Below are 26,678 nucleotides of genomic sequence, written 5' to 3' on the forward strand. Positions count from 1 at the left end.
ATCACTACACTGTATGAAAGACACTGCATTTTCTAGAAAGATAAAAATCCACCAGAACTCTCGAAAAAACATTGCAACACAAAAAGTTAATATATACATATATGAAAAAATACGTATGTTGTGCTATACAACACAAAATCCACCACAGCCTTTTCAGTTGGCTTCCTCTGCTTCAGAGCAAGGTCTTAATCACATAATTGCAGAGTCTGTTGTAAAGGTAACTACCATATCTCTGGATAAATGGGAGATTATATATCAAGATATAGATATATCTTGCTAATATAAGCCTAAGTCAGGAAGATTCACTGCAAAACCTTTCATTAAAAAGCTTTTGTTATCACCTCCTAAAACAAAAGCTATTTCTTGCCCTCTGGCTCCACAAATAGTGAGAGGATCTTACCCATCTTCCAGCCCAGTCCGGAAAGTCCCAGAATACATTCTCCCATCTGCCCACTTTAGGATCCCTCTGGAAAAAACGCAAAGCCATACACGTGGGTAAGACAATCAGTTCACACTTCCCACATGACTCTTATGAGTGAGCCTACTTACTAATACGGCAACCACCTCATTTTGTTTTCAGCTGTTACACTGAAATGCTTTTACCTGCCATGGGGTTTCCCTGAAAGCCATCTCCCATCATAGACAGCATCCTTAAATCGAGGGTCCTTATAGAAGGTGTATTTGGCACTGCGAGAAATAGGAGGTTCCTGTCTTGGCACATTCCCACCAGCTCCATATAGAATTAAGTCAGAAGTCCCTTTAAGAGCCTGATCCACCGCTTGGCTTATTGCCCTCAGCCACTTGGTCTGAAACAGAAAGTGTCTCATCACAGAATTTAGCTAACACCTTTGCATTTACAGCAACTACAATAATATCCTTTTGCACTCCTCAGTATAGTGCTATAAATTGGAACGCTTCTACAGGCAAGCACAGGGTACAGTTAAGCTGCATACCAGGTTGCAGGAAGGCTTCCTCCTCGGTGAACACTTAGGTAACAACTCTCCCTATTTGGTCTCACAGTTGGAGAGAAGAACTCATTCATACCACTGAAGCCATACAAAATTTGTAGATATGCCTACCTTTTCCTGGGGTGTTGAAGAAACAAGAACAAGCTGTTCTTCTGGTGTTGTTATCTTCAATCCATTCCTACACAGGGGAGGGGGGAAATAGTTCAGTGAAATTTCATCCTGAAAAAGGCAAGGTTTTTAGAGCATGAATATTTTACCTTCCCTCCCCCACCCCAGCTAGCATTCACTTTTAATGTTAAAGTCAGCAGTGAAGTAGTATGAAAGACTACTTGCTTCCCTCTTTACTACCTTATTCTTTCAGATACTGATACAACTATTTTTTTAAAGACACAGAAATACTGTAAGTTTTCCAAAACCAGAAAGAGGAGTAGACATGACTGCATCCAGCCTATTCTGTGCCTCGTTTACAATAACCAGTTACAAAATGCTCATCCTCCCTCCCAAGATATCTGACTATTTCAGCATCACAAGCAAGAATACTCACACATTACCAGCTTCTTCTGAAAGAGCTTCTACCCACAGCGTGGACAAGGGAAAAATATGGTGCGTTGAGAACTGTAGGCAAGGAGAAGGAGAAGGGAAACTTCACTGGGTACTGATCCATTACCTCTGCCCCATGCTTTTTCTGAACATTTTTTCCCCTTTCTTTGAGGACTAGGGAAAACTGAGCATTACAGGCTCCTTATACGCACCTTGCTCCAAGAAACAGCCAACAGAAACTACTCCAGGCACAGGGCAACAGCCATCAAACATTACATCATTTCAAATTCATTTGTAAACACACACAAAAAAAAAAATCACTTTTAAGTGTTCAAGCAACATTGCAGTCAACAGTGCAAAAACCTTATCTTCACTATATGAAAAATGTCATGCTGTTTAAAGCACAGAAAAGGTTTTGTTCCTGGATACAAGCTGGCTTACCTGAGCATGCACCAGAGCATCGTTAAAGAGGATGAACCAGTTTACAGAGAATCTTCCAGCATGCTGCAGGGACAGCCCTCGATTGCTGCTTTCACAGATTAAACGACGCTCTGGCTTTCGCAAGGAATCCTACAGGCAGGATTAAAAACAAAATTACAGAAGCTTACTTCTCACTGATCGTGTCTTAAGGTCAGTGCTATTTGTCTTTCATAAAAAAGGCCCAACCTTTCTAAAGTTAAAAGTACTGTAGCAACATAAATCAGAAATACGAGAAGTGCAACTGGGACAGCAGCACCAGTAGTAGACATAGGGTATAACGCCAACCACAAGAGATTCAAGCTGCTAAAGGACAGACAATTGTCATACCGTCATTTTCCCAGGAAAGGTCTTCCAGAAGCCCAGTGTGTATTCTGCTTCTTTTCTTTTTCTGCTAAGATGGACAGCAAGGCTCTCATAACAAGAGCTAGAATCCTGTAGCTTCTGGTATTCTGGAGATGCCTACAGGGCATAAGGTAAGACAAACCTGAGAGTGTTTCTGAACACCTGTACCAACACGACTAACCAAGCTGCAGTGCAACTGCTCATTTTGCTAAATCAGCACCAAATACATGACAGTTGTTCTGGTTAATAAAGTAACAGTGCAGGCTAAGTTATTTTCTTGGTCACATGTTCTGTTGGTGTGCCAAGAGTTTTTAAAATACAAGAGTTCCATGAACGTAAGAGGAGAATGACTGATATACAATTACATAACCTACCTTCTCGCAGCTTAACAAGCTGTAGCAGAAGTAGTGCTAATAATTGCAGGAGTAATACTTTAAATGTTTAGTGGGATAAACATACAAGTAGCTATTGCTGCCTTTTAGTCATCTTTTATTTCAAAAGAATGCAACTGTATACATCTAAATGGGTGGTAAAAGTCTACCTAGTATCTATGTAGTATTTTTAGTAGAGTATTACAGCCAAGGATGGCTACAGTAATGATGCCAGATGGCACTGAAAGCCAACAGGCAAACATCAAAATAACGTATTTGTAATCGAGTGCTCAGGCACACAAACAAGTTCTGGCAGGGTAGTAAGTTTCTACCATCATGTGATCTGTGCAGGTGTGGTATCAGACTGCACAAATAAATATGCATGATTTTCCCTGCAGCAAATACAAGTCTGAGGTAGCTTCTCTGAGGACTAAGCTATTTCTAGTTACCTGGCACTTGCTTCACACAGTTACTTGTGAGCCATAAATTTTCTATTTGTTCAGATACAGATAACAAAGCCAGCTTACCACTTCAAAACACGTAGCAAGCTTTAGCAAAGTCCTAGCATAGTTATGAAGTCGTCCAAATGGCATGAAAAACAGAGCATTGAGAACTTCTACTAGCTGGAGGTTTTCCTCATTCTTCTCAGACAGTTTCTGTAACAGCTCCTGGTTTTTACTCAAGAAGTCTCTAAATGATGGGACCATTGGGGAACAGAGGGAGGAGAGAAGAAAAAAAACCAGCAAGACGTCAGTGATGTTTTATGTAGATGAGCTCAGAATGCCCCTTTCTGGATTATCATAAACCAGTGAAAATTACAGAGGCAAATGCATGCTTCTTATTAATCTATTCCCAATTTATTTTAAGGAAATACATTAATACAGACATGTAGCTCCCTAACAACTGCAACACAGGACGACTTCTACTCTCACATGCTGAGTCATTAAACTGGTTGAAGAAAGTTAAGTTGCCCCACTTGGAGAGTAACTAGTTGCCTTTTTCCCCCTTTAACACTTGATTAGTAAAAGAGCTAACAGGTGGAATGACTTCCCCATTACTGTTAGAGAAGTAAGTTTCTAACACTAACACATACAAGAAGGCCTGAAAGAATTATAACTTTGCTCCAGTGGACTTCCCTAATACATCAAAATAGTCTCTTCCCCACCCCTGCTGTTCAAGGCAACTGACCAGTTTCTCCCCTAACTAGAAAAATTACATCCTACCTCAAAGAAAGGCAGGAAATCTGTTCAATCCTCAGTCTGATTTCCAAGAGGGGGAACTAATCTAGTTCAGAGAAGAAGAGGGAAATGGTTCTGAAGACAATGCATTAGCACAAAACCCAGGATTTCTTCATTAAAAGGAAAACAAACCTACTTTTCCCTCTCCTTCACCATATCTGTGTGCACACATGTGCTGGCACATATGACACATCTGCATTAAAGCACATCAGGCTGGGAAGCATTAAAACACAAGCTGCAAGAATCAGGAGAGGCCCAGAAAGCAGGCCCCAGGGACAGCAAAACAGATCAGAGAACTGCACAGCAGGGTCCCTAAGAATTCTACACGATTAGTAAGGTGCCATTTCACACATCAAAATAACGTACCTTGTCTACATCTGCTAATGATATTTAAGAACTCTTTGGTTCAATAATCTTTAAGAATAAAGTCTTCCTCAGAGAGAAGACCATATTTAATAATTTTTAAATTTAACCATCTGCATGGCTTGCATTTTTGAAGTGCTTTGAGATCCTCACATGGAGGACTTGTAGAAAAGTGTCAAATAATAACATTCTTAACACCGAGTATAGCTCATCTGCTCTTTCAGAGGACACGCTCAAAAACCTGCCAACAATAGAGACATCTATTGAAGCTAGCACTTGTTTAAAGTTGGGACTTTCTAATGCATTCATATTGCAGGATATCCTTAGAAGACTGACATTGTTAACCATGGACTTAAGACAGTATCCCTCGGGGAGGACGCACAAAGAAATTCATCATTATCAGCAAGGATATTCTTGACTTCCCCTTGCAAGTTACAGGACAAAACCTCTAAGACATCTCCTCTCTGAAGTTCCAGAACCTAAAAAGTGTTATTCACCTAATGAGACCCTGGTTGCTGTAGGAGAAGCTGTGACACCTGACAGTGACAACTGATGTGATGAATTCAGTACCAGTGATTTCAACATCCAGAACTTTTCAGTACTGATTATAGATAAGCTTATATGAACTAATATTTCCTGTAAGTCACCCTAAAAATCTTGACCAATGCAGAAAGATTCTCAGTCTCTCTCTCCAGTAGTATTTTGTATTTACTCTGTGGCACTGCTCCTCAGGCGCAGAAGATTCTTTGCATTCGGTACCCTGCTGTTTCAGAGAACTTCCAACACCATCATTTACACTACGTTCAAGTGCTCCATGAACAGCTCTAACAGAATCACTCCCAAGTTACAGAATGTAGGAAGGAAAGCTGGCAATTCCTCAGGTGCGTTAAATACCCTCACTGCAACAACTTCACAGCACCAAAGTGAAAGATGCATAGTGTCATTACTTCCTAGACAAAAATACTATTGAACTGAGAAAAAAGCTTTACTTTATGATCTATAAGCTTCAAATAGATATGTCTCAGGCCTTAACACACAATTCCTTCCTCACATTTAAGAGCAACTACCCATGAAATAGTCAAGCAACCTTGAGAGGCAGAGCAGATATAACAACACTTCTTCACGTGTTTTTGCATCATTTTAAAGCAATTCCATAAACTTAAAGAATTCAGATTAAAATGAATTTGCATTATCTACTCTTACTAATTCTTAGAAATGTGCTGTTCTGTATTTTGACAGCAACATCTGAAAGAATAAAACACTAACACTGAATAGATTATGATAATTTAACCTCAAGACTAACCTTTCAAAAAAATCACTATCTGAAATTTATTTATGTTTCTTTCAAGGTATTTACAATAATTTATGATTTTTCCTCCTTTCATCAACTTCAAGATAAAGTAACTGAACTCATTCAGCAGCATTTTAACCTAAATTTTTATCACAGTTGAGAGGAAATTACTTTTTCTTCTTCTGATGGAATGAGACCAAGCCTCCACATGCTTATTACTACACACATACACACACAATTCTTTAAAGTACACCTCTTTGCTAGTTGATCAAAAATTCCAGAAAATGGTAAAGGTTTGCTTACATTGCTGGCTTTGCAAGAAGCGTAAATCCTCCCATTACAAGGAAGTTTGTTACTGAAGTACAATACCTAAAATATGGAAGAATAAGAGCTTCAGTTACAAAGTAGGAACACCCCTGGAAACAGCAACTGTTGTAATCTCCAACAGTTTATCAATTAGATCTGTGATATCTTTTACGATACAAGTAATCTAAGTACTTGAGAAAATACTGAAGTGAAACACTCCTTGTTACTGAACACTTAGTATTCACTTTCCACATGGAGGTCAGAACATGCATTACTATTCCACATTTCTGCTGACATTAGCACAATGCAGAGGGCTTGCTTTGCAAACAGAACTGTAATTTCATTTTTTTTCCCCCAAATTTGGGCATGTACAGAATAGGCCATCTGTTTCAATAGTTTAATACTGCTAGCTTTTAATTATATTCAAGACTGAAATATCAAGATGGTAATTTCTATTTTCCTGCTACTCAACATTCTAACTTTCACTTCTTCCCTACCAAAAAAGAAAACCATTAAAAAAAACTAACAACAAAAACCACCTTTCTCCAAGGGAAGAGGTCTCAGCTTAGCCCAATTAACAAATAATACTTATGTTGCCTGACATATCTTTGCAAGATGCTCATGGCACCATGCCAAGGAGCATGCATAGGTTCTGATGCCATACACAGAAAACTGTAAAGCATTAGAAAGCAAAGGGGGAAAGCAGAAGACAGGCAGGAACAATGAGAACAGAAATTTAAGTATTTCAGTCTCACAGGGAGGAAGAAGAAATTAAGAAGCCCTTCTAAACTGGGTAATAAGAACCAGTTCTGGAAATCTAAGTTACAAGAAAAACTGAAGTCACAGACTAAGTAAAAAAGGGAGAAAAATACGTATTTACAATTATGAACAACCCATGTGACAAATGGGGAAGAAAGCTGCGTCTAGGGTGATACAGCTTAAGATCACTGACCCAGCAGAAGTGGTAACTGTTGTGCTTGTGTCAGAAAAAAAGTGTAGCTAGCTGCAAACTGAAAATGCAACTGCCTAACAACCGAAGTTGATCATCTTGAAGTCTTGTTCCCTTAGAGATTTTCAGATGTCTAGTAACCAAGACTATATTCAGAAAGGCCATTTTTAGACTCTCTCCCCTGTCAAGCCACTATTTTTCACATAAGCCTGTAGTTAAGTATGATGAGACTTCTATATTTGCATTAAACTATCCAGCAACTACAAAAGTTATTGAGGAGAAAGATAGCAAACAGTGGGACTGCATAGACTTCCACTCCCAAAACCATTAAGCTCATAAAAATAGTAACCAGTATAATTCAGACTTAATTCTGAGCACTAAAGCAGCTCTGTTTTTCATGTGAAAGGTGTAATACTGGCTGTTTAGCAGTTATCAGGACAGACGAACCACTTTTCTGGCAGGCAATTTTTAGTTAATGACTACTGAAAAGGCATTTTGTAACTACAGTAAACCTCCAAAGGTAGCTTTACTTAGTAGCCTAGCCACAGTAACTCTATTACATTATGTTTCAAGATCCTTACTATTTAAGTAATGAACACGTCACTTTTTACAGGTATATATGCAGCAATCAAAGAAGAGTTCGTGCACAGTTTTACATTAGGGAAGCTGAAGCTGTCCAGTGTGCTCCACAACGACTTTGAAATATATAGCTTGCTACAATATTAATTTGTTTGGGTAAAAATCTCCATTTTAATCTGCATTTTAAACTGCAAGAACACAATTCGCACAACAGTTACTTAAGTGGCTTTTCTTATGATCTACCTTCCTCTAACTCAGGGCTTGTTGTGGTCAATAAGCTACAGAGACTGAAGATCAGAGGGAATTGGATACTTGCTCAGTGTAGCTATCCAAAAAGAGACTGGAATGCTTCAGGATGGCCAGGCTCCTGGCTTCTTTTACCCCATGAAGAAAGCTACTTAAAGAAGCTCCATGTTGACCAATGAGATAGCACAGCTTGCTGAACCTGCTTGCCATTTCTTGCAACAACTGGACTGTATTTGCATTGCCCAAATTATCTGTAACAGACCAGAAAGCAATTTAGCTTATCTTATGAAAGAGCAGCACCCATTACTAAAGGTGCTGTTCAGATGTTTTATCAGCAATTACACCTCATAGCTACATTATTCAGAATCAGGAATTCAAAAATTTTAGACTAAATACAGCTCAATTAAAGTTATTTACAGTTAAACAATCAGGAAAGTGAAAATACTAGTAACATAACGCAGATGTCGAATTATAGCGGTATTTCACCAGCTCATCCAAACAGGGGATAAGATTAAGACACCAGCTTTACCCCAAAAATTAATTATTACTTTTAAAAATTGCATAAATAGATTTGTGGAACATAGGGAAAATAATATCAAAGAAAATATTAAAATAAGTTCTTACCTAAACCTAAAAGTGGTCTAAGAACCTGAGATTTGATCTCACTCAGTTTGAAATAAAACCTTCTCTCAGTAGAAGCCAACTCATGCAAACTGGCAATATATCCCATTACGTTTTTGTCTACCAGGACCAAACAGCTGTCACCACCAGCTATCACATTGCTTATGTACCCTACCTACAACGTGAAAAAAAAGAGAAAAAAACCCAGCAGCTTTAATATTTTTCTTTTTACACTCCAATTTAAAAGTAGGGCGATGCAAAATAAAGCATATTATCACTTAGTGCTCCTAAAAATAAGTATTATTTACCTACACTAACTAACAATCCATTCAATACTGGCTTAATACAAGAATGATAAAAGTAGAAGAAACATTTATAGTCAATGCTGTTCATTTTCTGGTACTGACAGAGCCTAAAAGCCAACAAACAGACCATCTTTTAAGGTGACTCATAGAACCACTCCGAGTTTAAGAGATAGTGACCTTGAGTTCAGTCACTTACAGAACTGCAATATACTTCATGCTTATATCAACATTGTTGATATTAAATAACATCATTACAACAGCTATTTCTCCTATTAATTAGGAAGTTAGAATAATAAGGCTTTAATATTATGACTGTGCTCTGAACTGTAGTCCTTTCTGGACCTGAAAGACACCAATTTATTAAGAAGTAGTATTACAGCATCGAACTGGACTAATACTAATCACTATTAACACCACAAGTGGTACTGGTGTAGGTATTACTAGGTATTTGCTTTCCACAGTAGCTGGAAGCAAAACTTTTCTCTAAGGTCAGCACAAGTGCCACTGATGCATTGTGGCTCCTCGCTAATTCTGGTTCGCATGCAACACCACACTCGGTGTTTGATGTCTTCTTTTATTTCTTTTGCTGTTAAATAGAGAATTCCTTAGAAACATTGAGCCAGAGTAGTTCAACAAGCAACCCACAGGCCAACTCTGATATGCCAGAGCCTACAAGTCACCTTACAAGAGAAAAGCATGGCTAGCAACAATCTTACAGAAGGAATATAAGCGTGCGTGTCTGCATGCACACACATACACAGACCCAGTGTCTTAAATCCCTGTCTCTCCCCAGCACTCCTCTCCAGCTGCTATTCTGCTTAATCTAGGGAAGTAGCAATGAGACCCAGAAGAACTGAAACAAAGAGCGGCTTTCTACCCACTCCATCTCTTCCTTGTTACTTCAGACTCAGGTTGGGCTGAAATCCTACAACCAGCTTGGAAGAGGATGTGCAGTCAAGCGTACACACTCCTCTACCTCATGCCAGCTTCAAGGCAGACATGAGATTCATCCTGGTGAAGTAAACTGCGTAGGGGCATGTCCTCTCTTGCATACATTTTGGTGCCTGTGCTCAGTTCCCCCTTTATACCCGTAAGAAAGGAAGGGGGGAAGAAAGAGATGGTGCAGAACACTCAGGGGGACCTTCCGCCCACGCACGAACCAGACGCACAGGACGCAGAACAGAGTAAGACAAGCAGCACCCTCAATCATTTGAGAAACAACAGTAAAATGAAGAGCAATAGCAGTGAAGAACAAACACATGAAGACTGTGGTGAAAACAGAACACAATATAAGGCACTTCTGCAGAACACACATGGAATGAAATAGATTAGATACACAGACTCACTGTCCCTCAAACAAAAGGAAAGACCAAAAAGCAGGCAGGGAAGAGAATGACATTGGTTAGGCCTCTTCTCTGCCCTCCGTATGCTGTGCGGCTGATTTGACTGTTAAGCGCCGCTCACTTTACTTGAAACCCTTAAAGCTAGTTGAACAACCAGCACTATTCTATTTTCAAAAAGCATCAGTATGGCCTGCACTAACTTAAAGGAAATACCACTCACCTTACTACAGGACAGTAACAAAACCGGACTCTTAGTACAGCTATTTTCATACAAATTATTTTCTGTTGTTGTCTCCTGGCCACTGTAATATAATCCAGGTTGAAAGTCTTCCTCATCTGCTAAGAAGAGGGAATAATCTAGTCCTGCTGCTATACTCCATACACCATCACCACACACCTGAAATTCACAAGGAAGGAAAAGACATTAGAAACCATCACCCAAAACTGGAAGCAGAGAAGAATAGTTAACTCCTCTAGCAATACACACACATCACACACCTGCCAAGTATTGCAATAACCAGTAATTTTTCATCTTCAGTGTCTCATAAATGAATATCTTGCATATATAGTGAAAATTACCTTTCTTTCCAGTCTTCTTTCTAATGGCTGGTTTTTTGCCTTTAAATTATAAATCTGTTTTAAATGGGCATCAGGCGAGTTTCATTAAAGTTGAGACACTCTTTTCCCCTCTACATTTAACTGGGAAATCGATACATTTAGGAAACAGTTAACATGCTGTACATTCGTTTGTGTAAGGCCTAAGCAAGAAAACTCTGCAGCTAGTTTTCCACTAAGATAAGCACCAGCAAACACAGGAAAGGGTCTGGTCTAACCCCAAAATTATTACGTGGTTATTCACTCAATGTGATGAGAAGTTCAAAACAAACAGAAAACCTACTGCCAAAACAGCTCTGGAAATACAGAAACAAGTAACAAATGTGGTCACAGCCTAGCAAAGCTAAAAATGACAAAAGCTAAAGATGCAATTGTTTAGAATAAAAACAGTGTTCCAAAGGATTTAAAAGTTTCAGCACCACAACATCAGTGTCAGAGAAACCAAATATAAGGTAGAAGTGAAATCTGACAAAAAGGTACAACCAGTCACATTTCTCAGTTTTAGAACCTCAATGTGGTCAAAACCCAGTGTTTTTGTAAAGGATTCTCTGGCAGATTTCCATAAGCTCATCTTAGGATTGTATTCACAGTGTAAGAAAGAAATCAAGGGCTCTATTACTATACAGCACACAGATCCATAAACAAGGCCAAGTTTTAGAAATTACTTTGCACTTGCTTGTTAAGAGACTGAAAGAAGAAAAATACAAAAACAAAGTACCTTTGCAAGACGAGGGACTGTCGTTGGGGAGTTGAAGTGACCAAGCTGGCCAGAGATATTACTGCCCCATGAAAACACCTGTAAAAAAATACAGCTAAGCATCAATTGTGTGAACACACGTCAACGGTATAAGATTCATGTAGCAAGAAGCACTTCCCTAATTTCCACTGTCTTCCTACATTATCAAATTGTCTTCTCGCATTCAGAAATGGAATGCAACAAATTAAGTCATGGCAATCTTTAAACATAACGTTTATGGTACATGCAGAACTTCAGCAGAAAGAGAATTAAAATTCCACAGTGCTTCCAAGTTGCCTCCCAAAAATGGGAACAAAAGTTCATAAGCAAAAGAAACAAAAACCTAGAAAACAACAAACATGACAATTATGTCATAGATAAGTAATTAAATGATAACAATCACTTGTACCTGGGATTTGGCAGTGAGTGCTAAGGAATGATGGCCACCAGCAGAGAGGTGAATCACTTCTTTACCATCTAAGCTTTTCACACATAGGGGCTGAAGCCTGTCAATCCCCAGAACCCATAAAAGGGTGGGGGGAAGAAGAAAAAAAAAAGATTATCAGAGGTATTCTTGACACCAAAATAAATTTGAAGTTTTATTTTTTTCTCAATAACAAGTTAGAGAAAAACAAACATAATTGGAGTCTTTTGGCAATAAGCCAGCTTACGTCAAAATGGTCATGAAGGACAAAATTTTGGATGAGGTCAAAATATCACCAAAAGTCACACTGATTACACCAGGAAAAGTCATAACTGATTGGTATTCAGTAGCAATACAGCATAAAATATGTTACTTTGAGGAACTTAAATCACAACACTTAAAAAGAACAAGAACACAATGCAAGGCAGTTGACCAAATTTGAGAATCTGAGGAAGCGGAATACTCAAGATTTCCTAGTGACCTACTGAACAAAAAAACCCATTTATCAAAGAAATCTCACCTTGGCAAAACATCGCCATGACCTAGTTGTCCTTCCTTCCCCTTTCCCCAGCTCCACACCTCTGTTCTTAGAGAGGGCAAAAGAGCATCAGCCTCACCACTGTAGGTTGGAGTCAGAGCTACAGTCCTCATTTTTGCCCGGCCTACCTTCCGTAAGAGCCTAGGAGAAACTGAAAACAGGCCAAGAGATAGAAAAATTGCTCATCATTTTAGGTAAATGTATCACTCAGACTGCATGATACACAGTAACAGTACCATTTGAAATAACTGATCAAGCCTTCTTAAAGAGGTCTTAATTAATATTGAGAGCAAAGCTGACATACACTAAAAGCAGACAGAACCAGCTTTTACAGGATAACAGCCATATGAGAACTATGCAGTTATACTTAATTAAATCAAACAAAACAAACCATACATTAAAAAAGGTATGTTTTGAAAGAAAATATCTCCTTGCAGTGACTAGAAGATTTCAATACTCCCGAAAATCTCCTCTCAGATCCAAGATCAATATAGAACTAAACCACGTACCCAGTCAGAGCAATTAACAACACTAAAACGTATGAGGAAAGAAGGTCATTAACTTTCTAGTCTGGCAGTGGGATTTGGAGTATTTCTAAGTCCCTGGCTCAAAACCAGCTCAGTACAGTAGGGATTACAGGCCACACAGATTTTTATCTGCTACGCAACCTAGACAGAAGAAAGTTTTGCCATTTTGCAATAAGACGCCCAGACTACTACAATGTGCCTGCATTACCTTACTTTACCAACAAAGAACATTCCTAAACCCAATAGGCTTTTGATTTTCTTAGCATGCACATCTGCTAGTCTTCACTCCCTCCACTGCTTTCAAGTCCTAAAATATAGTTTACAATTCATAAACAGCTTTGGTAGACGATTTGTGAATCTGTATTTCACAAATATGATTGTGAATCACACTATAATAATTTTTCCAGTTGGTCTTCCCAACATGCTTTTTTTACCTTGTGACAACAAGCCAGGCAGGGAAAGTCTTCGACTCCCTCCTTCAGATTCCTCCTCTCTAATATCTACTAAACTGGAACTCTTCTTGCCCTGCATGGATTCCAGTCTGACCTGCTCTTCTCGACTGTCTTTCAGAGCTTCAGGCCCTAGGGAGCCACCACCGCCAGACTGAGATCCTGGTTCACTTGAAGGTGTGCCATAGAAGTTCATTACTTTCTTCAGAGACAATGCTCCAGCTTCATATGTAGCAGCTACTCTCACACCAACTGCTGACGCACAAGAGACCACCAAGCTGTTCAAGGCAGATGTGCTGGTACCTGGAGGGCCAGGAATACAAGCACTGAGCTGTTCTTCTTGAGAAAGCTAAAACCAGAAAAAAAAAAAAAATTGAAGACTATCACACCAGACAGCACATCACAGAAGGATGATGATATGAAGACATACACATTCACTACTCAAACTATGTGCCGTTCTGAACAAGACATTATGAGGAAGCTTTTTATACTAAGATGTACATCTATTCCTCAGAATCTTATTTTTTAAGGTAGGACCAAGCATCATTTCTACATGGACTGAACTTTGTCTGTTGCATTTGTGTAGCTCATGCACAGGAGACTGTGGGGGTCTGGTCTTTTTAAAATTCCAAAACCATGAATCTTTGCAAACAAATATAAAAAGGGATTTAATTTTAGGCTTATTACTAACTTCTTTGCCACCAATTAAAAAGCATCAGCAAGTACGCTGTATTTACAGAGATAGGTTCTCTCTTTGATATGTTAAAAGGAAAACAGTGATTTATGGATTCATTTTGCAAGGTTTATCTTAAGACCAGTCTAGGCTACATGTCCCCTTACACTGCTGTTGCATCCCTATAAAGCTTAGTTAATAACCATCAAGTCCAGCTAGGGACAAACTGACTGAAGGGAATTATTAGTACCAGCACGTGACCACCTGTAACAGCAATTAATTTACCCACCAGGTAAGAAATAACACACAAGCTAGTATTTGCCAAATAGTTTGAATGTTAAAACTAAGACAGCGAAGTTCCATTTTCCCACCTAATACATGGTGGGAAATAATACTATTATAAATATTACAGCTCACTTTATTCTGCCAGAAGGCAAACAACCCTTGACTTTTTTTGTGAAAAGCTAGGCTGAAGGATTGGTCCTATTTACTTGTACTTCATTCCTATTTATAAAAGGCATACCTAGCAATACGAAAAAGCAAACTTGATTCGTGTAGGAAAAACAAAGGATTTTACTAATGCTGAAACATTACAGTAGTCCTCATCTCTGCTCTTCACACGTATGCTCAATTGTGTTAAGATTCAGTGAATCAGTTCCAAGCTTGTTTATTCCTGGAGCTGAGTGAGGAAAAACAGTACTCTGGAAATATTCCAAGAACAAGGAGTTGAGAAAGGGGGCATGAAACTACACGTTTCAGTCATGTCCTAATGGCAGGAGTTCTTGCATGAGTCTGAGGGGCCCACAACTGCTAGAATGCTTTGTATTAGCAACAAGCACAAGGGAGGACAACTGTGTTCACACAATGTTTATTTCTCTGAATTAAGTTTCCCTCAGAATAGGAAAACATAACTTGCTGAATTATCAAGTTACTGGACAGTTTGATTTTAATACTACTCCCTTTCTTTTTCTTTTTGCAAGCTGAGGTGATAATAAAAACCAACTATTTATTAGGCACTGTGAAATTTATCTCCCAGAACCATTGTGCAAAATTTCTTCCTGTAACAAGAAATTGATGTCTACACAACACCTGAAATGACAGAAGACATTTTCAGAGTTCTGCTATGAATTCTGCATATTGGGCCACAGAGTGGCAGTTTTCCTTATAGACATTACCTTTACCATAAACCATCCAGCAGGACTGCCAGACTGCACTGCAAGGTTTTGGATTAGTTTTTTGTCTACTTGCTTTTGGGTTGTATCTTCTTTCCCCCACCCCAAATAAGATTTTTTCCAAAAAAGCAGAGAATGCAATATTTTAGCAGGAAGCTAGGAACAGCTTTCAAACTTTTGTATCAAGCATTTTCTGATGCTTATTAAGTTGTTCTGCTATAGTTTCAAAACAGTGCTGTAGAACCATTTTCCAGATCACACATAGTACCTAGGTATTTCCCATCCCTGTTTATAAGTTTATGCCACTCCTACACGATTAACATTAGAAGCCTTTTGGTCAACACTAACCTTACCTTTACAATCTTTACTTGCAATCTAGAATTAAATGATTGTGAAATTAGATTTGCAAGGGATTAGTTCCACATATAGAAAAGAAAGTTTCACCTTAAAAGTAAATTAGACAAGTACCAGCTTACTGCTCCCCACAAATGGGAAATGCATGCACCATAAAACAGCTAGAGAATGGGAAATTGGCTTCTGTGGTTCTGGTACCCTGAACCATGAAGAGGAGAGACCATAAGCACTGTCAAGACTGATGACATAGAAGGCTTACAACTGAACATGGATGGAGGACAATAAAAACATCTTCCACTTCAATCTGAGAACCATCAGAGAAGAAACACTTTGGAACTATAGGAACACTGCAGCTAAATTAACCTAACAGAATTTTTCATTTGTGAAAATAACAACGTTGTCACATATACAAGAGGAGTTGTTGCAAATTAAGAGCTAGTTACTAGGTACCAACCCGCTCAGGTTCTGTGCAGATGTTCTTCTCCACGCTCTCATTTAATGAGTGATCTGATAAACTGATTAAGTACTCTTTCATCACTTCCTTCTTTTCTGGGAACAGAATATTTCCAGGACCAGGAATTCCACCGTCTTCCTGTGCATCACTGCTGAAAAGCACACTTGCTCCATCAGATTCTAATGTAACAAGCGTATGTTCTTCCACAAATGGTTTCTGACAGTCTTCACTTTGGCTACCTGTTACACTTTTTCCTTCTAGAGTCTCCAATGAGGGACAGAAGATGTGGTTTTCTGGTGGGTTATCAGACAGTGCTACACCCAGTGGGCAACAGTGACTATCTGAAATGATGACATGATCTTCCTTTTCTGTCATGGTAATAAGGAGCTGACTGCAATGATTGCACCTCTCTGGGATAGGCTTCATTTCCTGCACAGGGAGACATTGTACCAGAGCCAGGCTGTGGTAGGCTCCACAAGCAATCTGGAGCACAACACGTCCTGCCAGGTGCTCTACCTTCTGTGGCTTTGTCACTGGGAAAGTTGTCGTTATGAGACCAAGCTGGCAGCCACTTCCCCAAGCCCATATCTCTCTGCTTAGTGATAGTGCCAGCGTGTGTTCCTCTCCACATGCTAGCTGTAAAATCCTTACTGATAACAGAGGACTGGTTTCAGAATCAGAAATACTGATAGGTTGTGGCTCTCGCACACACGGCTGATTAGCAACTGCACACTGGCCAGCAGAATTGTTCCCCCACATGTAGACCACACCACTTTCTGTCACGGCTCCATTATGGAAGCTGCCAGCTGCCACTGTAATAACATGATGTCCAAGCAAAGTATTTTCTAAGATAGGACTATTAGCACATGATTCTTCCAGTCCTGATCTCCAGGGCAGTTTTCCGAAACTGTAGACCTCTCCACCTAGGAGAGAAGAAAACAAAAAAACAAGCCTAGCACGAGCCTGATGAAGTTAAACCAATACAAAAATTTGAAGAGAGAGTCAGATAAACAGATAAATACTAATTTCTAGCTTACTCCAGGCTCAGCAAAACTATGGCTATTGACATGTGAACGCTGCTGGCTGCACTCTGCTATTGCTGCTGTTAAGTTCTACACCTCATGTTCATGTTACCTTGTGCACGCATCCGCTGTTGAACCAAGTAACACTTTTCTACTAAAAATTCTACTTTTTATATTTTATACCAAACATACGTGTATTTATTGGGCTATTCTATTTTAAGAACATACAACACAATGACACACAACCATGCTTGGTGAGCATGAAAAAGTACAGAGTACATCTTTCCATACAGAGATCTACCATCAAACTGTACCGTTTGCCACCCTACAGTAAAACAGGTTGCCCTATCAGGTCATAAGTGGGGGGGGTGGTGGTAAATGTTATCTTGCCACTGGGGTTTGATGTTATACTGCAGCCTCTGCAAAATTTCATCACCTTTACCTGAAAAGATTGCAGTAATGCCAGTTCAAGTTACTTTGTTAATTCTAAAGAAAAGTTGAAATCTATTTTTAAAATGAACAGTGGTTTTCAGTAACAGGAAAACCAGTTAATCATATCCACAAACAACAGCCTTCATGGTGCATGAACACACATGCAAAAAGCCCTTTTAATTATGAAATAAACAAGTTCTAAAAAAACCCACCGGAGCTCATAACTCCGGTAGAGGAGAGGTGGTTATAGCAGGCTCACCAATAACCTATTCTCTTCAAAAAGATCAGAGAAAAAAATCAAAGCAGCAACTTCCAGTTTAGTCTACAACAGTATGCCCATTGATCAGTACAAGGGCAGGAAGGCGGATCCAGCAAACTACAGGCCTGCCAGCCTGACCTCCGTGCCAGGAAAGGTTATGAAGCAGATCATCCCAAGTGCCATCACATGGCGCATGCAGGACAACCAGGTGATCAGGCCCAGCCAGCCTGGGTTTATGAAAGGCAGGTCCTGCTTGACAAACCTGATCTCCTTCTATGACAAGGTGACCTGCCCAGTGGATGAGGGAAAGGCTGTGAATGGTGCCTACCTGGACTTTAGTAAAGCCTTTGACACCATCTCCCACAGCATCTCCCGGAGAAACAGGCTGCTCATGGCTTGGATGGGTGTACGCTGCACCGGGTAAAAAACTGGCTGGATGGCTGAGCCCAAAAAGTGGTGGCGAATGGAGCTACATCTGACTGGTGGCCGGTCACAAGCGGTGTTCCCCAGGGCTCTGTGCTGCGGCCAGTCCTGTTTAATGTCTTTACCAACGATCTGGATGAGGGGATCGAGCGCACCCTCAGGAAGCTGGCAGGTGACACCAAGCTGGGTGGGAGTGTTGATCTGCTGGAGGGCAGGAAGGCTCTGCAGGGGGATCTGGACAGGCCGGACCGATGGGCCAAGGCCAGTTGCATGAGGCTCAACAGGGAGAGCTGCCAGGTTTTGCGCTGGGCTCACACCAGCCCCACGCAGCGCTGCAGGCCTGGGGCAGAGCGGCTGGGAAGTGCCTGGTGGGAAAGGGCCTGGGGGTGCTGGGTGACGGTCTGCTGAACATGAGCCAGCCGTGTGCCCAGGTGGCCGAGAAGCCCAGCGGCATCCTGGCTTGTATCTGAAACAGTGTGGCCAGCAGGGCCAGGGCAGTGATTGTCCCCCTGCACTTGGCACTGGTGAGGCCGCACCTCAAATGCCGTGTTCAGTTTTGGGCCCCTCACCACAAGACACAGAGGTGCTGGAGTGTGTCCAGAGACAGGCAATGAAGCTGGGGAAGGTCTACACCACAAGTCTTATGAGGAACATCTGAGGGAACTGGGCTTGTTTAGTCTGGAGAGGAGAAGACTCGGGGGGACCTTACTGCTCTCTCCAACTACCTGACAGGAGGCTGTAGGCAGGTGGGGGTTGGTCTCTTCTCCCAGATAACAAGCAACAGGGCAAGAGGAAACGGCCTCAAGTTGCACCAGGGGAGGTTTAGATTGGATATCAGGAAAAATTTCTTCACTGAAAGGGTGGTCAAACATTGGAACAGCTGCCCAGGGAGGTGGTGGAATCATCACCCTTGGAAATGTTCAAAAAAAGTGTAGATGCGGTGCTTAGGGACATGGTTTAATGATGGACTTGGCAGTTCTGAGTTAATGGTTGGACTTGATGATCTTAAAGGTCTCGTCAAACCTAAATGATTTTAAGGACCAAGCTATGCAAACAATTGAAGGGACTGGCTTTCACAAATACTTTGATTCACAGTGCCAAACTGCTCACAAACAAACTCATTCTAACGCATCTACTAGCTACACATTTTTCCAGAAGCACACCAAAAACCAAAGCTCTTACATTTCAACAGAACCTGTTGCTGTACTGTGTTTTTTGAATTAAAGACATCATAAAAAAAACGTCATTTTGAGTAAACATGGTTCAGATCGCATTACCATCTTTAAACAGGAAATCCAGAGCCATTTTTAAAGAGAGAGAGAGAAAGGAGTATGAAAGAAGATGCTATGCATATAATTTCTATTCCAACAGTTTTAAGTAACTTATAACTAAGAAGGAAATACTGGCAAAGTTAAAAATCTAACCATTTAAAAGTTGTGTATGAGAGAGAACGAAAAAAAATATCTAAAAGAAGAAAACTTGACAATAACTAAAGTTTGAAATCTTTACAATTCAGATGTTTATTACCTTCTGTTAGAAGTAATCCATGATGTGTTCCAAGGGCTGCCTGTAATACAGTCTTTCCACTAAGGCCTGGAAGCCTTTCCGGAGTTATGGAACAGGAACCAGCCTTCCAAACATAGACCAGGCCTCTCTCTTTGGCTCCTTCTGCCTCTTCTGAGCTACAAAAAGATTGGAGGAAATACAGAATCAGCTTGAAGTTTGCTGTGGTTCAGTAATGCAGTTTGCTTTTCACCTGTGCAAGAAAGGCTTTGTAAATCAGGCATTAGTTTTAATTTCCGGAAGTCAATGTATTTCATTTACAATTTGGTAATTTTGATATAAATGTTATTTATATTAAAAACAAGTATCTTCTATTTGAAGTCATTAGCTTTCCTTTTCATTTCTAATTTACTGCATGAAAAGCAGTTGATCTTGTCACTAGTAAACGTAAAGATACATTTATTCACAACTGACACAAAATTTATATTACATATTGTATTTGTTGCTCACAGCAAGATTGAATTAATATGTAATTCTGTCATTATATGCTGAGGGACATCTTTGCATCAGTTCCACCCACATGTAAGCAACTGTGTTCCTACCTGAACAGTGAGATTTAGAATGTTAAGTCTTCCTGCATTAGAAAGCAGAAGGAATATTTCTGGTTTATGAGGTTTTATTCACATTTTGTATTATTCAGCTTTTGGAAATCAAACGCAGGAAAACCAGCCTTACAAACACGTTTTTATCAGTTGCACAGAACACCAAATATGCTGGAAATAGACATAAACATCTCAAATAACATTTGTTTTAAAAATAAGTAATTAAGCAAAGGATGTATTATGTGCACATTTTACTGTGAACCAGTCACTCGTGTTCACAGTGTCTTCAAAATGTTACACCTGTAAGAGCTCATCCTTTATATACATATTTCTACCTTTACAGAGAAAAATGAAGTGGTGGGTGGGTGTCCCCCCCTCCTTTAATTATTAATGAGCTTCTCAGATTGAAGTGAGCCAGTCATTCAAATCAATTGAACCAAGGGAGGAAAAACCCCAAAACATCCTGAAACACAATGGAAGTATCTGGGCTTGCAGGAGCGACTGGTGCTATCCAAAGCTGGTTTAACACTTCAACACACTCTGGGGTTTGAATGTTCAGTCAGCAACTTCTCCCTCTCAGCAGAAAGAAATTCCTCGGAACTTTGACAACAAGCACACAGTTTTAACAATTTATGGAATCACTAGATTTAAACAAACACAAGAAGTTATTTTAAACATCAATATAGGCTGACAGCATTTCAAATTAAGAGTTTTCTTTAAATCTATTTAAAACTTTATATAGAATAGATTGTTATCCACCCTACACGAAGAAAGTAGGTTTATGTCCTTATTTGCCAACAGCCAAGTCATTTACTCTCCGCATAAATCACTTCTTGCAGGTTTGCATGAACCTGTGAAGTACAATAAGGTAGCGAGAAAAGCTTTGATGGCATGGCAATTTTTGTCTAGAAGAAAGGGCACACGAAAATCTAATGTATTGCAAAACCGAAGCAAACCCAGAAAAAGGTAGCCTGATAGGCCACACTGTGGACAACTTAACGCAAGTAGCACACTCAAAAAGCCGCAAGGCCCTATTCATGCACACTACTGATTTTTTTTAACTAAAAATTTTGCTAACTGTGGTGCATAGGATGAACAATACCTTTGCACAATGTGCCTCTGAAACGTTCAAGATGACAATAACTAAGAGATGAAATTATTTCTCTTGGCTCCTGTGACCATCCCTAATCTCTCTTCTTTTCCCACATAACAGAAAAAAGAAGGAAAAAAATGGAAAAAAGAAGACAAGAAAAAGGTGACGATAACTCCTCTAAAATTCAGGTCAGTACTTCAAACAACTTACATAGTATTAAAATGCAGAGTCCATCTTGTATTTTAAATACTTCTGTTTAGAATAGAAGGAAATTAAAAAGGAAATAATCAAGTAATATAAGCCAGAAAAAAAAAGTTAGAAAAATCCAACATCATAGTTAGGACATTTACCTAAAATCAAAAGATGGATTTTACTGAGATGGGTAAAGCACACCAAGGAACACAAAACAATAATATGGGAAGTTTTCATCAGCATACTGTACATGAAATTCAGTTCAAAGCCTGATATTTACCCTTTTATCTATTTAATAAGCCTTCAGAGAACAGTGTAAGACAAATTTGGATAGTCACATACCACTATTTATTACAAGACACTAATTTTCGAACCCCAAATCATGAGATATCTGTCAGGTCTCTTAGTAGAAGAAACAAGGAGCAAAAGAATAGTCTACTGCAGGGCTATTCATCCAAAATCAAAACTCACAGGTGCAGGTAACATATGATTTACTGTTCACCAGTTACTTCCAAGTTTCTAGCCTATGGCTAGCCCTCCGTAAGTTACAGCAACTTAACGAAGCTGCTGTTGTAGTAAGTTGAGTGTTCCACACACAACTGAAGAAGTTAAGTTACCCCTCTTCCTCCCTTTACTGTACAAAGAGGATCCTGACGCCACTTAATTTTACAGGACAATCAATCATGAGCTGGCATATTTCAGGGAGTCTCTGTGGCTTCACCTAGCTGCTCATTCTCACCTTCTTTCCTGTGAGTCCATCTGTCAGTGGCAGCACTCCATCACCACTAAACCATTCCTCTTTCAAAGGGAACAATGTAATTTCCACCAACTGTAAAACAAACAAAACAGCTATTTAATTGCAAATAGCATTAAACCGGAAAAAAAAACCCTCCACCACAACCAAACCAAGAAGCAAAGCTTTAGATCCCATGTTAAATACATAAGCACTTCAACAACACTAGGATAGGATAGTGAAATATTTAGTTCACTCACACTGAGCTGGCAGACAAAAGCTGAACAGCCAGACTTGTCCTACCTACTCATCTAACAATAGGTCTATTGTAAGGACAGACTGAACAAAACCTAGTTCAAAGACAGGAATTAACATCAGTGTCTTTCTGTAATTCTCAGTATACCACTCAAGAAAAATCAAATTGATCAGTTTTCAGCTTAATATAAGATAGAATTCTACGCTCCAATATAAATTTATAAGGATGTATATTTGTATGAGCAGAAAATGGCAGAGTTGAATTCATAACCATACTCCTGAACCAAAGTACGTATTAGCATTAAAAGGTACAGTTCTATTAAAACCTGTGCAGAAATGAAGAAAGCCAATTAAGAGTTCAGAACATTTCTTCATGCAAACTGGTATCAGAGTATCTATGAAGATATGGTAAGACCATGGAAAGCAAGGAGAGAAAAGTGGCTGCTCTATTTACACTTTTATCCTTTCAGATTTTGAATTTTGCAAGTTCACCCTCACACCTTTCCATGGTCATGAAGATAACTTCATATTACTTGTGTTGTAATGAAACAAAGCTACAGTTAATTTTTGCTTCTTATAATCTGTTTGGCTTTTTAATATTGAAAGAATTGTAATTTTCCTTGATCTACTGCCTTACTAGAAGTAGTACATTACTAACATTAAGTAATGTTATGTTACTAATTAAGTAGCACATTTCATTAATTACATTAATGTATGTATGTAATCATATTTAAATAAAGTAAGTTTCATGCATACATTATTTAGACCTTTTGCTTTATTATAGCTGCTGTCTGATATCCAAAACCAGAAAATACATTATTTAATATAATGGTCTTTTAAGACAATACATCTCCAAGAATAAAATCCAGAATGAGTAGTCTGAAGTTCTTACATACAGAAAATAGAAATAACATATGTCCAGTCTTTATTACAAGAGACAATATATGCAAACCTGTAACTTGCATACAGAAGTTTCAATTCACACTTGGAAACAGTAATCAAGTTGACAAATAGTTGAAATAACTATCACAAATCCCAACACTTTCGCTAAACTGCTCTGAATAACAAAGTACCAAGCAGACCTTTACAGACAAACAGAAACACATCACACCAAACATTTCCAGTTTTCCAAATAGAGGACGCTAAAAATAGTGATTTGGGCTCCAGCACTGGCAACAAACATATCACAGAAAGATAAAGAGCCAAGAAAATATTAAACCAAATCAGTATGATAGAGTAGTATTGTGATACGCACCTTGCTCAAAAAAAAAAACCAAACCAAAAACACACACCAAAAAGAAAAGCAATCAGAGGATATTTTCTAGAAACAGAAAGCCACACTTGTTCCCAGAAAGATACTGCTTTCAAGCCACGTCTGTCTCTCCTTCCTCAACTACAAAAAAAGAACAGGGGGAAGAGGAAAAAACCCACCACAACCATAAAAGTTAACTTTTTAAAATATTAACAGAGTTAGTCTCTGTTATATAATACAAATATAAGGGAACTGGCATGCAATACGTAAATCACAGGTGTGGACAAAATATCAAAGGAAAATGGAAGTGCATTTTTGGAAATTCTCAGTGATCTGTTCTTGCTCAGAGTAAGTATACTTGGAGTTTTATTTTTACAGCCAACTAAACCCCACCTAACTCTAAAATTCATTCTCTTAAAAAAGCTGGCACTTCTCTGTGAAGAACTCCAGCTTCTTATATAAATACCCAATTAATCAGTGAATCAAGGAGATGTGAGCTTTCAGAAAGCCAAAGTATCAACAATTGTATAAATTACATCACATATACTTATTCAGGATCAGGTAAATGAGGCTTAAAATGCTTGGCTTCCATATTTTGGGGATTTAGATATTTTTTTTTCCTTTTAAGGGCTCAAAGAACTTTCATTTTCATGCGCTTCAACTGCACAACAATTTACTGTCATTCTCATGAAAACTTCTGATTGTAACAAAACAAAGTTAAAGTCAGGCATCCCATTAGTGGTTTTGCAAGATCTCCCTTCAAGATCAAATTGAAAGTTTATTTAAGTAACTCAGAAATCTGCAACACTGGTGAATTAGAAATTAAGAGAGTCATACGATTGTGGTGATACATTATGTTTTATTTACAAAAGCTTACACTTTAGGTTGCATTACTAAGCTTTTACATGTATTATGGAAAATCATAGCCATGATTTTTTTCCACAACTGAGGCACCTTTAAAACATTTTAGAAGTAATTTTCAAGTTCAGTGCAAATTTTCACGCACTGTAGGAAACCACAAGATTATTCCCATTTCACAGCTAATATAAAATACAAGTGACGTGGTCACAGCTACAAACTAATTATAAATAGAAAGTTTCTTCCTCTCAATAGGAATATGCAATTTTCTTTGCTGATTTTCACATTTATATAATAGTATGTTGTAGCATTACATATACACTCTTTCTTTTCCACTAAGATTACCTGAAATAGCTTAATGTTCATAGAATTTCATAAAAAAACTTTATAAAGGTCATAGAAGAACAGCCATGCACAATACATCACTCTCATGGTATGGAAGATCAGTATGACACCAGCATCTACACTGCTCTGCCCATACATTTTATCTTCTACATTTTTGCTTCAACACTGCAAGAGATAAAAAGCAGAGTGCCAAATAGTGCCAAATTATGAAATGGATTTGTGTTACAGACAGATGGTCACTGGCATGACACTGACGTCACTTTCCACTTACAGGGTAGAATGCTAACTCAAATTCTCCACAAAACACAGCCACACCATTGTAACTGCTATAGCAGGGAATGACATGGAGTAAACATTATCTTCATTACTATGGGACTGCATCCCTCAGTGGACATTGACCATTCTTTAATATGCAACATACATATAAAACCGATCTAGCATTCAGTGCTGAACAAGAACAACTGGTATGTCCCTGGCTTTCAGAACTACTAGAACTCCCATCAGTCTCATGTGCTTATTCACCTGCTACAGTTCATAAATACTACAAACACCTCTACAACATTCAGACATGTTTACTTACATATTTACAAACATATTTTTAATAAATTTGTCCATCATACTTACCGAAAACTTACACTACCAAGACTACAAGTTTGTTACACAAAATTATCTACTCAGGTTCTGAAGGAGGTTACCTCCAAGCTTCCTAATTCAAAACCAAGTTGTCAACATCAGTCTCATCTACATATATATCATTACCGGTAACTGTGGTTCACATAAAATGTGTTACCAGTTGAAGAAGCCCTTGTGTTTTGGTGAGCACCGAGTGGGTACAACCACTATTTTTAATGTTGTGAGATTAACAACTGCTCAGAGCAAAACAAAACTTGCTAGTAAAAGCAGCGATCCCTTTGGAAAACGGCTCAAGGTTTTGATGCCAGATCCAGTGAATGAGAGATGGTAGCAAACAAGGTATAGCAGTAAAGCAGTCGGGGAAAAACAAAACAAACCAAAACAAACCACAAAGAGAGGACCTAGTATCAGCTAAAAGAACACAGCTGAAAACTGCTGTAGCACGCAATTAATCATTTAGAATTTACCAAACTCTTACGAGGCTCAAAAATTTCTGAATGTCCCTTCCTCCTCTTTTTCTTTTGAAATAACACCTTCCTAATTTTGCTCATGTTCAGGTGCTTTCCCTTCTGAAAACAGTTAACTCCACAGAAACTGAAAGATGGTAAGTATAGCTGTTTTTTATAAGTTGCTGCACTACAACAGCAGCGATCAGCTTCCAACACCTACGACTATGCTAGCTGCTCTCCAGGGCCTCACCAAAACGTTTTGCGCTGAAGAGGTCTGCAAGAGTGACAGCACGCTATGCCACCGGTACGCGATACTGCGGCCACGCCAGACTATCACGTAACAGACTCCAAAAGTTGAAACTGCATTTGCTCCTGAGTAACCAAGTTATGCAAAGAGAAAGGATTTTGAAAGAAAAGTGGGAGAAGATAAAGGGCGCACTATTCAAAGTTTAGGTAGCCTCTTCCCATCCAAAGGGAGGAGTCCTTTAGGAAGCTACAGAAATAAATCTCAACATCATTGCTCTACCAGCCCCTCCGAGGCGAAAGGAGCTGGACAGCCCGCACCTCCAGCCAGAGCCGTGCCGTAGCCTCTCCGCCAGCTTCCCCGGGGCCCCCTCCCGCCCGGCTGCGAAGGGGCCTGCCCCGGCCCCCAGCGCCGCACAGCAGCACCGGCCCTGCCCTGAGGCGCAGGTGTGCGAGGCGCGGGGCCGGCCCGCGGCCCCCCGGCCAGCCAGGCCCCCGCC

General features: G+C 39.4%; 1 protein-coding gene across 2 annotated transcripts in view; it reads right to left on the minus strand.

The window, feature by feature from the left end:
- Positions 1 to 26,678, minus strand: part of ALS2 (alsin Rho guanine nucleotide exchange factor ALS2) — a 43,657-nt gene that overhangs the window by 16,555 nt on the left and 424 nt on the right. The window contains exons 1-19 of one of the 2 annotated variants that reach the window (XM_055811808.1): positions 24,854 to 25,179; positions 22,150 to 22,239; positions 19,548 to 19,702; positions 15,885 to 16,807; positions 13,217 to 13,580; positions 12,238 to 12,406; positions 11,703 to 11,799; positions 11,276 to 11,353; positions 10,163 to 10,339; positions 8,298 to 8,469; positions 7,744 to 7,924; positions 5,897 to 5,962; positions 3,229 to 3,391; positions 2,316 to 2,447; positions 1,950 to 2,078; positions 1,513 to 1,583; positions 1,080 to 1,146; positions 604 to 806; positions 401 to 466 (exon numbers count right to left, since the gene is read on the minus strand). In XM_055811808.1, the coding sequence (XP_055667783.1) occupies positions 401 to 466; positions 604 to 806; positions 1,080 to 1,146; positions 1,513 to 1,583; positions 1,950 to 2,078; positions 2,316 to 2,447; positions 3,229 to 3,391; positions 5,897 to 5,962; positions 7,744 to 7,924; positions 8,298 to 8,469; positions 10,163 to 10,339; positions 11,276 to 11,353; positions 11,703 to 11,799; positions 12,238 to 12,406; positions 13,217 to 13,580; positions 15,885 to 16,807; positions 19,548 to 19,702; positions 22,150 to 22,169 (3,233 nt within the window). In that variant the 5' untranslated portion in view covers positions 22,170 to 22,239; positions 24,854 to 25,179. Of the gene's footprint in view, positions 1 to 400; positions 467 to 603; positions 807 to 1,079; positions 1,147 to 1,512; positions 1,584 to 1,949; positions 2,079 to 2,315; positions 2,448 to 3,228; positions 3,392 to 5,896; positions 5,963 to 7,743; positions 7,925 to 8,297; positions 8,470 to 10,162; positions 10,340 to 11,275; positions 11,354 to 11,702; positions 11,800 to 12,237; positions 12,407 to 13,216; positions 13,581 to 15,884; positions 16,808 to 19,547; positions 19,703 to 22,149; positions 22,240 to 24,853; positions 25,180 to 26,678 lie in introns of those variants that run through there. The other variant, XM_055811807.1, reaches the window with a different exon arrangement.

This window comes from Falco peregrinus, chromosome 8 (genome assembly GCF_023634155.1).
Source record: "Falco peregrinus isolate bFalPer1 chromosome 8, bFalPer1.pri, whole genome shotgun sequence".
Taxonomy (NCBI): Eukaryota; Metazoa; Chordata; class Aves; order Falconiformes; family Falconidae; genus Falco; species Falco peregrinus.